Source organism: Echinops telfairi, unplaced genomic scaffold (assembly GCF_000313985.2).
Source record: "Echinops telfairi isolate 266 unplaced genomic scaffold, ASM31398v2 ScPeMD7_23;HRSCAF=83, whole genome shotgun sequence".
In the NCBI taxonomy this organism is placed as follows: domain Eukaryota; kingdom Metazoa; phylum Chordata; class Mammalia; order Afrosoricida; family Tenrecidae; genus Echinops; species Echinops telfairi.
The window spans coordinates 4,217,080-4,228,757 of record NW_022103920.1 but is presented as its reverse complement, the minus strand read 5'-3'; the positions used below and the strand labels follow the sequence as shown (position 1 = coordinate 4,228,757).

The following is an 11,678-nucleotide window of genomic DNA, read 5'->3' as shown; positions in this document are numbered from 1 at the left end:
CTCCAGGAGGCAGCCCCTCTTCTCCAGTGCCACCCCAGGGCTTCGTGACCTTCCTGGCACGGTACCTGGGGTCAAAGTTAGCCACAGTGCGCAGAGAGTGGGGGTTGGCCAGCAGCTGCTCCAGGTGGGCATCAAGCTGGTGAAAGGGGGGCCGGTTGGCGCGGTCATAGGCCCAGCAGCTCTTCATGAGCTCGTACAGCGTGGCCGGGCAGTCCACGGGTGGTGGCAGCCGGTACCCGTCCTCGATGCTCTTCATCACCTGTGGGCGCCATAGGCAGCTCCATCCACATGGGCACGGCAGTGGTCTTGGCCGGCCCAGCTCAGACCATGAGGGGCAGGGCGGGCAGTGAGCCCCAGCCTCACCTCTTGGTTGCTCATGTCGCCATAGGGCTTGTCCCCGAAGCTCAATACCTCCCACATCACGATCCCGAAGCTCCACACGTCACTGGCGCAGGTGAAGATCCGGTGGGCGATGGCTTCGGGGGCCGTCCATCGAATGGGGATCTTGCCCCCCTAAGGGCATCATGGGTGGGGGGTTCAGGACACAGTGGTGGGACCCCGGCAGCAGGGTCCATATGCCCACAGGCCCTTGTGCTTTTGCTGAGTGTGTGCAAATGTGTGTGCATGTGAGTGTGCACATGAGTGTACTATGTGATATGTACTGTGTGTGCATGTCATGTCAGTGAGCGTGTGTGTGCTGACTGCACATAATGAATACATTTGTGTGTGTATGGGGTGTGATCACCTCTGTGTGAGTGCATGTGTAGTTCTGTGTATAGGATGTGGTTATTTGCATGTGTACATGTGTATGGTGTGTGAACACATGCATGTGCTGTGTATAATGTGTGACGTGTATGTGCAGTATATAGTATATTAAAACGTGTACATGAATATGGTATGTGATCATCTATGTGTATGTACAGTGTATGGTGTGTGAATACATGCATGCAACTGTGTATGGTGTGTGAACACATGCATGTGCTGTGTATGGTGTGTGAATACATATGTATACGTGTGTGGTATGTGATCACGTGTGCATGTGTATAGGCCTTGTGGTATGAGATCGTGTGTGTGCTCGCGTGCGTGCATGGGTGTTATGTGGTGAGATCGTGTGTGCGTGCGCGCATGGGTGCTGTGAGACCAGGTGTGTGTGTGTGTGTGTGTGTGTGTGCATGGGTGCTGTGATACCAGGCATGTGTGTGCGTGTGCATGGGTGCTGTTGGTGTGAGACCAAGCATGTGTGTGTGTGCCATGGCATGAGGTCAGCATGTGTGCGTGTGCTCACATGGGACTGTGTGTACGCCACACTGTACTGTGACATCACACATAGGTGCCGGACTGCGGTGTGGGATGAGACCAGGTGCGTGTGCCATGGAGGGTGTGGGGCTCACACCTGGGTCTCATAGGTGCCCTCGAAGTTGTCGAGGAGCCGAGTCAGGCCGAAATCGGACACCTTGCAGCACAGGCCCTCGTTGACCAGGACGTTCCTGGCGGCCAGGTCCCGGTGGACGTAGTTATGGTCACTGAGGTAGCTCATGCCAGATGCTATGCCTTGCATCATGGCCGTCAGCTGTGTGGGGGACAGCTGGTCTTCCCTTTCCTGCATAGGGAGGCACGTTAGTGGGGGGCTGTCCTTGGCTTGGGGCCACCCAGCCAGCCTCTGCCCTGCTCACCCTCAGGAAGGCATCCAGGGCGCCCCGGTCCATGTACTCTGTGATGATCATGATGGGCTTCCCTAGGGCAGGGCACGCACAGTCATGCCGGCCCGCTGCCCCTCACCACCCCTGCCCCCTGCCCTGGACCCTCTTCACCGTACTCCGGGTGATAACGCCTTCCAGCCGCAGGATGTGTGGGTGGCTGAACTGGCCCATGATTGTCGCCTCGCGGAGGAAGCTCCACCAGTGGCCATCAGGGGAGGTGTCCTTCAAGGTCTTAACAGCCACCGTCTTGCACTCCTGACCAGGGAGCCGGAGGGAGCCTCGGTAGACCTCCCCAAACTCTCCTGGGGGCGGGGGAGGGGCTGGCTCAGACCCTCCCAGCAGACAGGGACCAGGTGCAGCCCTTGGTACCTTGCCTGGGTCCTTGGAGGGTCAGACATTTGGCTGCCCGCCCAAGGGCACAAGGGCTAGAGATCTACAGGAGTGAGTGCCACCCCCACCTCCCCCAGCACTGTCCTGGGCTCAGATGTGCTCAGGGAGGGAGCGTATCATCAGGGGCAGGCAGGAAGACTGGAGCAGTGAGGAGGGGGAAGATAGGAGGATGGGGGGACAGGAGGGCTGGGGGGTGGATAGGAGGGTGGGGGGGATGGGACAGGTGAGGGGCAGAGGGACTGGGGCCAAGGCCAGTGCAGGTCATCATCCATGCCCCCCTCCCGGGGTCCCCTCAATTCCAGCTGGTCAGCTTATGCTTTGTTGTCTGGGCAGATCCATTTCCTGAGGTGGCCCCAGTGACCAGGGCAGCACAAGCACACGATGGGGGTGGGGTGAGTACAGCACTTGGGCAGGAGGCTGTGACCCAGTAGAGCCTGGGACCGACAGCTGTGTGAGCTCAGCCCAACACTCAGACATGCAGCAGAAGCTGGGTAAGGGTTGGAGGAGGGCACCCACGGGTGCAGCTGGTGGGTGGGGGTGCAGGGAGAAGGTAACAGGAGGGGCTTACCTTCCCCGATGACTGTGTCCACGACCAACGCGGCAGGGTCCAGCTCGTGGGTGAAGTCTAGCGCTCCTTGGGCAGGGTCATCGTATGCCTGGAGGTCCACGTATGGCTTCAGCCAGAGTTTATCCTCTGTGGGGACAGGGCGCTCAGCTGGGGGACCCAAGGGGTGTCCTTTGTGGGGACAGGGCGCTTAGCTGGGACCTTCAGTGCTCGGGGAGGTAAAGGAAAAGTCCAGCCAGCACTGTGGTTTTCTCCCCCCCACCCCAAAGTTAAGTGGGGAGAAGCCCTTCAGGGACATGCCTCCTCAGCCAGCACCCCCCCATCCATGTCACTGTCACTCAGACCCCCTAGTGCCTGCCCCAGCCTCCCCCCATCACTCTCGCCTGGCTTTCAGACAGGCCACCCCCAGCCAGTGGCAAGGAATGACACCCTAATGAGGTGACCAGCATGAGGCCCACATGCCTGCAGTCCAGGGGCTCAGGACAACGGGTAACACAGAGCTGCACCGTGGGGCAAGCGCTCACTTGTCTACCACATCAGTGAGGCCCAGCACTGGACCAGCAGGCACAAGGAGCCCTGGGCCCTTCTCAGTGGCCTTGCCACACCTTCGCCCCTACACACACACACACACACACACACACACACACACACACTCAGGCATGTACACATGTGCACACACACAAGCTGGCATGCACACAGTCATGCACACCCGTGCTCACACACAGGCGCCGGCTTGCTCACCGTGTTCCACGTCCGCCCCACGCTCACGCTGCCTCTGCTGCCGCCTCCGCTGGGCTCTCCTGTGGGGTGGGGGCTGCACTTCAGCCTGGGGGGGTCCCTCTCCAGCCACGGGAATGCCTGGGACCTGGGCTGAACCCTCCCGGCTGAGAGGCGGGTCACATGAGTACCAAGTCCTGGGGGTGGGAGGGGTTGGGGGGGGGAACTGAGAGTGGGAGGGGCTGGGGTCAGCACCTGGACTGGAAGACGAGGATGCCCAGCAGCAGTGCCACGCCCAGCAGAAGCCCGAAGATGACAGCGACGATCTCCCCTCCCGACAGACCCCTGGAAGCTGAGGGCAGGTGTGGTCAAGGAGGGTAGGCAGGGGGCAAGGCTGGGCTTTTGTACGTGCCCCGCCCCGTATGGGGAGATGTGTGTGTGCCTGCATATGGGCACATGTATGCGGTGCAGGGCATGTGCTGGCCCCTGCACTGAGCACTGCACATGCGTGGCATGCACCTGCATGGACCATGTACACACACACAGGTGTGTGCACACCAGTGTGCTCACACAAGCAAGGCGACTCACGGGGCAGGCTGGTCCGGAACTCATGCTTGGGGGAGAAGGGGCCGGGGCCCTGCGAAGTCACTGTGCGCACTCTGATGGTGTATGTGGTGTCTGGCTGCAGCTCGGTCAGCAGGACCCTGGGCTCTAGAACCATCTGGTGCCGCTCTTCGTCCTGTGGGTGGGGCCATGTAAGGGCAGAGCTTGGGAGGCTGCGGGGAGTGGGGGGTGGCGGTGTCTTGGGCGCATGTCCCCTGACCTGGCTCAGCACGTGCAGCTCATAGGTGAGGTTGTTGGTGGGGCTGCGAGGCTGTGTGCCCGTCCAGGCCAGCTCCAGCTGGTGTGGCGCTTTCTTCACCAGCCGCAGGGACAGGCTGGCCAGCGGCTCTGGGATGACAAGTGGGGTGAGGGAGTCGCAGGCATGTGACAGGAGCCCCTCACCAGCCCTCCTGCTGGTCCTCACCTGCATGGCCTGTGCTGACATTGAGCGAGGAGCTGGCAGGCTGGGAGGCACCCAGCCCTGACACCCCATTCTGGGCGTCTACCTCGACGGTGTAGTTGGCCAACGACTCCAGGCCATCTATGCGCACAGCTGGTTCAGAGAGCCCTCGGGCTCCGGGGGAGAAGCGCACACTGTCCCCACAGGGCTGGCAGGGGCCCCCGTCCGAGCGGGTCCCCAGACACCGGGAGCACCCCACATTATACCTGACATCCTGGCGGTCCCCCAGATCTGCTGGGGGCTCCCAGCGCAGGAAGAGCTGGGATCCCAAAACAGAGAAGCTCAGGTCTCGGGGCGCAGAGGGGGGCCCTGTGGAATATAGGGTATCAACAGGGACTACATCTGCTACCTCCTGCCTCCTTCCATCTTTAGAGGGCCTCTGTCTACCTCTTAGCTGTCTGCACCCACAAAGCATGGGGCCTGTGTCCCCTACTCACGTGTGCAGGCCACGTGGGGCCCTTCCCCGGGGGCTCGGTAGTAGCCACTCTCACAGGTACAGATGGTGGTTCCCTTCAAGGGGGCCGAGCTGTGCAGGGGGCACGGGACGCATTGAGGGGTATCCATATTGGCACGGTAGGAGTCCTGGGGACAGGCTAGGGGAGAGAAGAGCCCGTGTCACTGAACAGTTTATAGGTCCGAGATGCTCAATCCCACCCAACCTGGGCAGGTTTCTGAGGCCCTGGGCTCTGCCCACTTCTGCACCCAGTGGGTCCTGGTTCCCCTTGAGGCCCTTACCTGTGCAGGCCGAGCTGTCTGGGCCCTCCTGGAAGCCAAGTTCACAATGGCACCGCCCTACGGGCACCAGCCACTCACCATCAGGGCTACAGTGCAGGCGGGGTACACCTGAGGGGCTGGCGTGGGCATGGGGCACACAGGTCCCTGTCACTTCCACCAGCCCGCCGGGGCCTGGGAGCATGCCTGGGAATTGGGCCAGGCCGTGCACGGTCTCCGGACAGCGCTGGTAGAAGACCCGCACGGATACCAGGGCCACACAGGCACCGGGGTTGTGGAAGGCCAAGTAGAGACCCCGGTGTGCCAGGTGTCCCAGCGAGCAGCGCTCCACGTTGAGTTTGACTGCGCCCGATGCCAGGTCCGGGGTGGTAAAGCTCTGGTCTGCGGCCACGGTGGTCACCTGGAGAAGGGGCCGTGGCAGTCACACTTCAGACCATGTGGCTGGTGGTTCGGTGGGCAGCCTAGGGCCTCCATTTCTGAGTCCCTGCAGCCCTCCTAGGAGGCGGATGGGTATCGCCCATTGAACAGAGGAGGAAGCTGAGGCCCAGCTACTAGGGGTGGTGCAGCAGGGTAGGTGCTGGACCCTTAACTTCAAGGTCATATTTCAACCACCAGCCGCTCCTCTTTCTCCGTAGAGTTGCAGCCTCAGAAACGCAGGGAGCAGTTCGACTGTGTGCTATATGGGTGCTCTGAGTCAGAATCCACTGATGGCAGTGATGTTTTCGAGGGGTGAGGCTGGAGCTGAGCGGGGAGCCTGGCCGAGGGTTATAGTCTCCACTGTAGCGGAGTCCCACCTTGGTCCATGCTCGGTTATAAAGCGCGTCCTCACGCACTTTGTCTTCACAGGCTGCGCACCATTTTCTCTTTCGGTATAGCACGCCACTCTCTTGGACACCCCCACCCCCGCAGCCCCCGCACGCAGTAGTCACAGAGTCCGCAGTCCGCCATCCGCTCTGGGGCGCCCCGCCCATTGCACAGCCCCGTCCTAACCCCCAGCCCCAACCCCACCGTGGGTGTGCTGGCCTGCTCACCACACCCGCCTCCAGTGGATCCCCACTTGGTGACTCTACAGGGCGGAGAACACAGCATGTTGGGTTGCCTAAGCGGATCACTGCGCGTCTCTCGCTCGCTGAGGGGCAGGTGGGTTGGAAGGGTCTTTTTCGTTCAAGCAGTGGAATGCTTTAACCTGTGCGCCAGCAGAGCCCCTTGGTCTCCCCACCAACTGGACCGTGGAGGGGTCGATTCCAGATACAGACCCTACATTGAGTTTCTGAGGCTGCAAATCTCTACGGGAGCAGACAGCCTCATCTTTCTCTCGCGGGGTGGCTGGTGGGTTTGAATCCCGCCCTGATGCTGATCTTACAGCGCTGCCAGGGACCCTTGGCCTCCCCACGGAGTCTCTTAAGAGCCTCTAGCACCCTTGAGTACACTACGGTCGGTTCTACTCCGCACTGTGGCTGCGCGCGGGTCTCGGGTGCACCACCGGTTCCTAGCCCGCATGCGCGGTCACCCATCCTGCCCCGACCCCGCTGGACCCGACTGAACTTCTTGCCTTCTGGAAGAGGGGCCGGCGCAGCTGGACGCCCACGTCCTGGTCGCTCTCCATGAAGTGCAGGCTGAAGGTCTCCTTGCAGCTGGCGGGCCCCGCGCCACGTGGGAAGCTCTTGCAGTCGCGCACCGTGAACTGCAGTTCCACGTGCACGCGCGCCGCCGCCTCGCCCCGGTAGATCCAGCTGGAGCGCAGCCAGTGGTCCACGTCGCCACCTGCCTCCAGCGGGCAGTCCTGGTACATGTACAGCGGCGTCCCGTTCAGCATCTGCTGGACCTCGCTCCACTAGGGGAGGGACAGAGTCAAGGGCTGCCCTGGCCCCCACACCCACCATCCTCGGAGCACCCATCACTGGGCCCTGGAGAAGGGCTAGGGGTGAGAGTGGGGGGTTATGTGGAGATGAGAGATGGGGCAACCGAAGCCCCTCCCAGGAGCCCCCTCTGCCTGTCAGGCGTTGGCGTCAGCTCCACCCTTTTCCTTGATACCCCAAAGTCAGATTTACATTCTGAACCCTCCTCACAAGACACTGGGCCTCTTTGTCCAGAGAGGGAAGGCAGGTCGAGTATTTCCACGCGCGCCCCACCCCCCACCAGCTATTTTTGAAGGGAGGGGGCAAGGACAGTCCTCTGCCCAGGGCACTCTCGGTTTCCCCAAGGATGGCCTACCATGGCCATTGCCAAGGTCAAGAAATGCCGAGCTGTCTCACAGCCACCACTGAGGCCCCTTCTCCAGAATCTCTACAATAGAACCATTTAAACAACTTCACAATAAGGGGGAACACAGTTTGCAGGGTTTGGAGACCTGGTGGTGTAGTGGTTATATGTTGGCCTGCGTTCTACATGGCGGGCAGTTTGAGCCCACCAGCTGCTCCACAAGAGAAAGACTTTATACTTCTGCAAACAGTTACAGAAACCTACAGGGGGTCGCTATGAGTCAGTATTGACTCAATGGCAGTGATTAGTTAGCAAGGAGGAGAGGGCATCTCGAAGCCCTTTCACGGGGGAACTAAAGCACAGAGTATTGTCCTAGGTAAGTGGCTTGTCAAATGCATTACGCATCCTAACTCTTCATCATTATGCTATTTCTAGAATGTTAAAGAGGAAGACTTTCTTAAAATAAAGAAATAACGTGTCGTCCCCCCACCCCCACCTTCATCCTCCCTCCACCAGGGCAGCCACTCTTAAGAATGTGGAGTAAAACTTTCTGGACCATTTTCAATATCTCCACAGACATGTTTTAATGTGTCTGTTTTGCTTTTAATGCAAATGAGCTCACACAAGCATCAATGTGTGTGTGTGTGTGTGTATGTGTGTGTGTGTGTCAAACACATCTTTGAGAGATATTCACATCAGTGGACGTATAGACCTGATCTGTCTTGGAGGGAAGTACAGCCAGAGTGTTCCTTAGAGACAAGGATGGCGAGAGTCCTTCTCGTGTTCTCTGGTCGTGTTGTCAGGAGATCGGTCTCCAGAGAAGGGCATTGTGCTTGGTGAAGAAGAGGGGCCGTGGAAAGAGGAAGACCCTTCACGGTGGCTGCAACGTCGGACTAAGAACGTAAGAACCAGCGCGAGGGTGGTGCAGGACGGGGCAGTGTTTCCTTCTGCTGTACAGCGGTCGCTATGAGCCAGACCTGACTCGAGGCCACCTAACAACAGTTGCTTTTGGGAGTCCACGGGAGAGCAGTCCACGGGAGAGCAGTCCACGGGAGAGCACTGCGTTGCATGCACGTCCTGCAATGTATTGAACCGGTCACCTACTGTCTGACATTTGGGAAGCTTCCAGCTTAGTTTCAAGCGAACGCACAGATTTCCAGAAGATTTTTGCAGAATGCCTATCCGCGGGGGTGGCCCTCTAAGGTGCAACTACTGGTCCCCCCTCCTCTGGAGCAAAAAAAGTGAAGACAATTGAAGACATAGAGAAACAATTAGCCCAATGGACTAATAAGCCCAAACACACATCAGCTCCATACCCCTGAGACCAGAAGAAATAGATGTTGCCCGGCTGCCACTACCACTACCACCACCACCACCACCACCACCACCACCACCACCACCGACTGCTCAGGGGAGGAGCACCCTAGATCCTGGATAGAGTGGGAGGAAAGTATGACACCAAACTTCAAATCATTAAAAAAAAAAAAAAAAAGGCCAGGCTTACTGGTCAGCTAGAGATGGGCCGAGCCTCTGAGACTAGGGTCTCCCCCAGTTCAGATCTGGAACTGATCTCACTCCCCTGCCTCAATTTTCAGCCCAGCAACAGACAGGCTGGTAAGAGGGACAAGACGGAGGGAGGTACTCGTATCGCCGACACATTAACCGTTTGAGATCAAGAGGGTGGCATTGACCCTGGGACCAAGCTCAAAGGGTGAGAAAAGAAAAGAAGTGGGGCAACAGGAAGGACATGGGTCAGTGAGGTTACTTTATGGGAAGGGCCGTGCATGACGGGAAACAGACTCACTGCCATTGAGTGGATGCTCACTCACAGCCACCCTATAGAGAGAAGTGAAACACACAGCAGGGAAATAAAAACTGGAAACATTGTAATAAGATCATGTCAAACTGCTCTCCCAAATGGCTCTCTACTCCAACAGCCCTGTTGGCAAAGCCTCCGGTCCTGTGTTTCAGGGTCTCATCCACACAGGCTATCAGTGGACCCCAGGCCCCTTCCTACTCTCTGCCAGCCTGACCGACAGCAGAAGCCCAGCTCCTGGTCTTCTGAAGAGACTGCACACGCATTCCTGTGGGTCCCTGGGCACTTGTATCTTGGGGCAAGAACCTGCTCGCCGGGGAGCCATGGTGGTGCCCTCGGCCACTAACGGGAGAGTCAGTGGTTTGAATCCACTAGCTGCTCTTCAGGAGAAGGCTGCGGCAGACAGACTGCTGACCCCCTTGGGGATCCCAGGGGGCCGTCCGTTCTACTCTGTCCTGGAAGGCAGCTGTGAGTCAGAATGGACTCGTGGGCCGTGGGTGGTTGGTCTGCCTTTAATCGGCTCATCACTTTCCTCACGGTCCTGTTGCTCTCTCTTTAGAGTCTTCCTTTCAGTCAGTATTTATAAGGTGTCGAAATGACTGATCATTTCCTGGGCCTGCACGGTACAGATCTTCTCTCCCTGCCGACCACATGCCACCCGCTTTTGCGAATGGCGCCTTTCTGGTTGACACACGTTTAAAATTCCCCAGAAAGTGACACCCCTCACCGTCCCCTTTTCAGTTTCTGGGCAGGAAAAGGACGTCCTCTCCTCAGACTGTGAAGGGTGTTTGGGGAGCTTGGTTTGCAGCCTGAGACTTAGCCCTGGCCAGAGAGTGAAATGGGTGGGTTATCTTTATGGATGGGCTTGTCTTTCTTAATGATTTCTCTTCACTACTCCAGCCTTCCGACCCTGAGCTGCAAATTCACACCCCAAACTTCCCAACACGTTCTGCTGTGGCTCTGTTTTGGGACATTCTCTTGTGCTCTGTGGCCCTGTGTATTCCCGAGCAAGGCCATACGTTTAATTATAGCCGGTGCACTGCACGTCCTGGTATCTGGTCAGACAGGTCCTCCCATTTCATTATTGTTCTTGTAATTTGCAGTCATCTGTAAGTATTTTTTTTCTTACAGGCGAATTGCAGTAAAGAAAGTGGTTCTGAAATGCTATGCGCTACCCAGTCCACAGGGCACCCCAACACTGTCTAGAGGAGCCAGGCGGGGTTCTTAGGATGTTGCCTCGCCCATGGAAGTGAGGGGGGTGTTGGCCTGTCTGCATGACCACTCAGACTTCTACCACTTCTCTGCTCTGAGGGAGTCAAGAAAAGACACTATCAAGGCATCTGTTAGATGATGGGGGTGGGGTACTAAAAGGACCAAGATCCTGGCCCCGGGGTGGCATGGGATGAGGCCAGGGGACAGAGGGGCAGTGGAGGTTAATGCCCAGCCCACTAGCCAGGTCACCAGGGCTGCAGCTGGAGCCAGAGCAGCCAATATTCCCCACTGTGGCTGGCTCACCCAAGTCTCAGCAGTGACAGGTGTGGGGATCAGCTGCTGGATACCTGAAGAAGCAGCCTGGCACTTCTCGCCGGTCCACTGCAGTGGCTATGGGGTATACTCTGGGGAGCTGGGGCTGTGTGTGTGCATGCACATGTGTGAATATGCAGGTATATACATAGACATGCGTGTGCTGAAGCAAGGAGGCACACAGTGTGGCCAATGGGATGTCTCAGCTGGCTGCCCTCCATAGTAAGGGGGTGGAAGGGTCCACCCCTATCGCTGGGCACGGGGAGGGCCTTGATGAGCCACCAGATGGACTGGCAGCCATTGTCGTGGAGTGATTAGCTGGTTTATAGGACTAGGCGCCTATTAGGACTGCCCTAATCCTGGACTTCCCAAGCAGCCTGTCCTGTAGGGTATATTATGGTTTAGTCTATTCATGCTAATTATAGGCCTCTGTGGGAGAGCAGAGACTGGAGCCAAGTCCCAGGACCCAGAAGGAAGGCCCCGTCAGCCCAGGCCAGGCACCCTGAGAGAAAGCCCACCAGAGCTAGAGGCCCTGGATCATGGAGGCTCAGCAGGGGGCAGAGAGGTATTCTCGAAAGTCCGTGGCGGCTTACCCTGCATCTTGCCCTGTTTAAGGGGGGCATAGGGGCATCAGGAGGGAAGGACAGGGGCGGGGCGGGCTGGGTCCGGCCAGCCACTGGCCGGGGTCCATGGTGTGCACTGCCCACCTGGTAGGCATGGCTCACATCCCCTGGCCCCCAGGAGCAGCTTGTACTTTGGAAGCGAGTCATAGACCCTCTGAGAAACATGTTAACAGTGTGGCCCTCTCCCTGCCCCATACACTCAATCTACAATATCCATATGGGTTCCCTGGCCCCCAAGTCTCCCTTCTGCAGCCCTTTTAGGGCTGCTGAGCCTCACAAGACCACTATTGGAGGTTTCTAGTCCCCTCCCACCTCCCTCCACCCCAAGCAAGGACCTAGTCTCAGA

The 11,678-nt window shown here is 58.3% G+C and overlaps 1 protein-coding gene across 1 annotated transcript in view; it reads right to left on the bottom strand.

The window, feature by feature from the left end:
- EPHA1 (EPH receptor A1) overlaps positions 1 to 7,390 on the bottom strand; it is a 9,648-nt gene extending 2,258 nt beyond the window's left edge. The window contains exons 1-15 of the mRNA XM_004713992.2: positions 7,382 to 7,390; positions 6,720 to 7,001; positions 5,171 to 5,567; positions 4,873 to 5,028; positions 4,400 to 4,744; positions 4,196 to 4,323; positions 3,961 to 4,111; positions 3,628 to 3,724; positions 3,397 to 3,455; positions 2,659 to 2,784; positions 1,817 to 2,002; positions 1,674 to 1,735; positions 1,394 to 1,600; positions 364 to 513; positions 66 to 259 (exon numbers count right to left, since the gene is read on the bottom strand). Of these exons, the coding sequence (XP_004714049.1) occupies positions 66 to 259; positions 364 to 513; positions 1,394 to 1,600; positions 1,674 to 1,735; positions 1,817 to 2,002; positions 2,659 to 2,784; positions 3,397 to 3,455; positions 3,628 to 3,724; positions 3,961 to 4,111; positions 4,196 to 4,323; positions 4,400 to 4,744; positions 4,873 to 5,028; positions 5,171 to 5,567; positions 6,720 to 7,001; positions 7,382 to 7,390 (2,549 nt within the window). The remainder of the gene's footprint in view (positions 1 to 65; positions 260 to 363; positions 514 to 1,393; positions 1,601 to 1,673; positions 1,736 to 1,816; positions 2,003 to 2,658; positions 2,785 to 3,396; positions 3,456 to 3,627; positions 3,725 to 3,960; positions 4,112 to 4,195; positions 4,324 to 4,399; positions 4,745 to 4,872; positions 5,029 to 5,170; positions 5,568 to 6,719; positions 7,002 to 7,381) is intronic.
- Between the last annotated feature and the right edge of the window lie 4,288 nt (positions 7,391 to 11,678).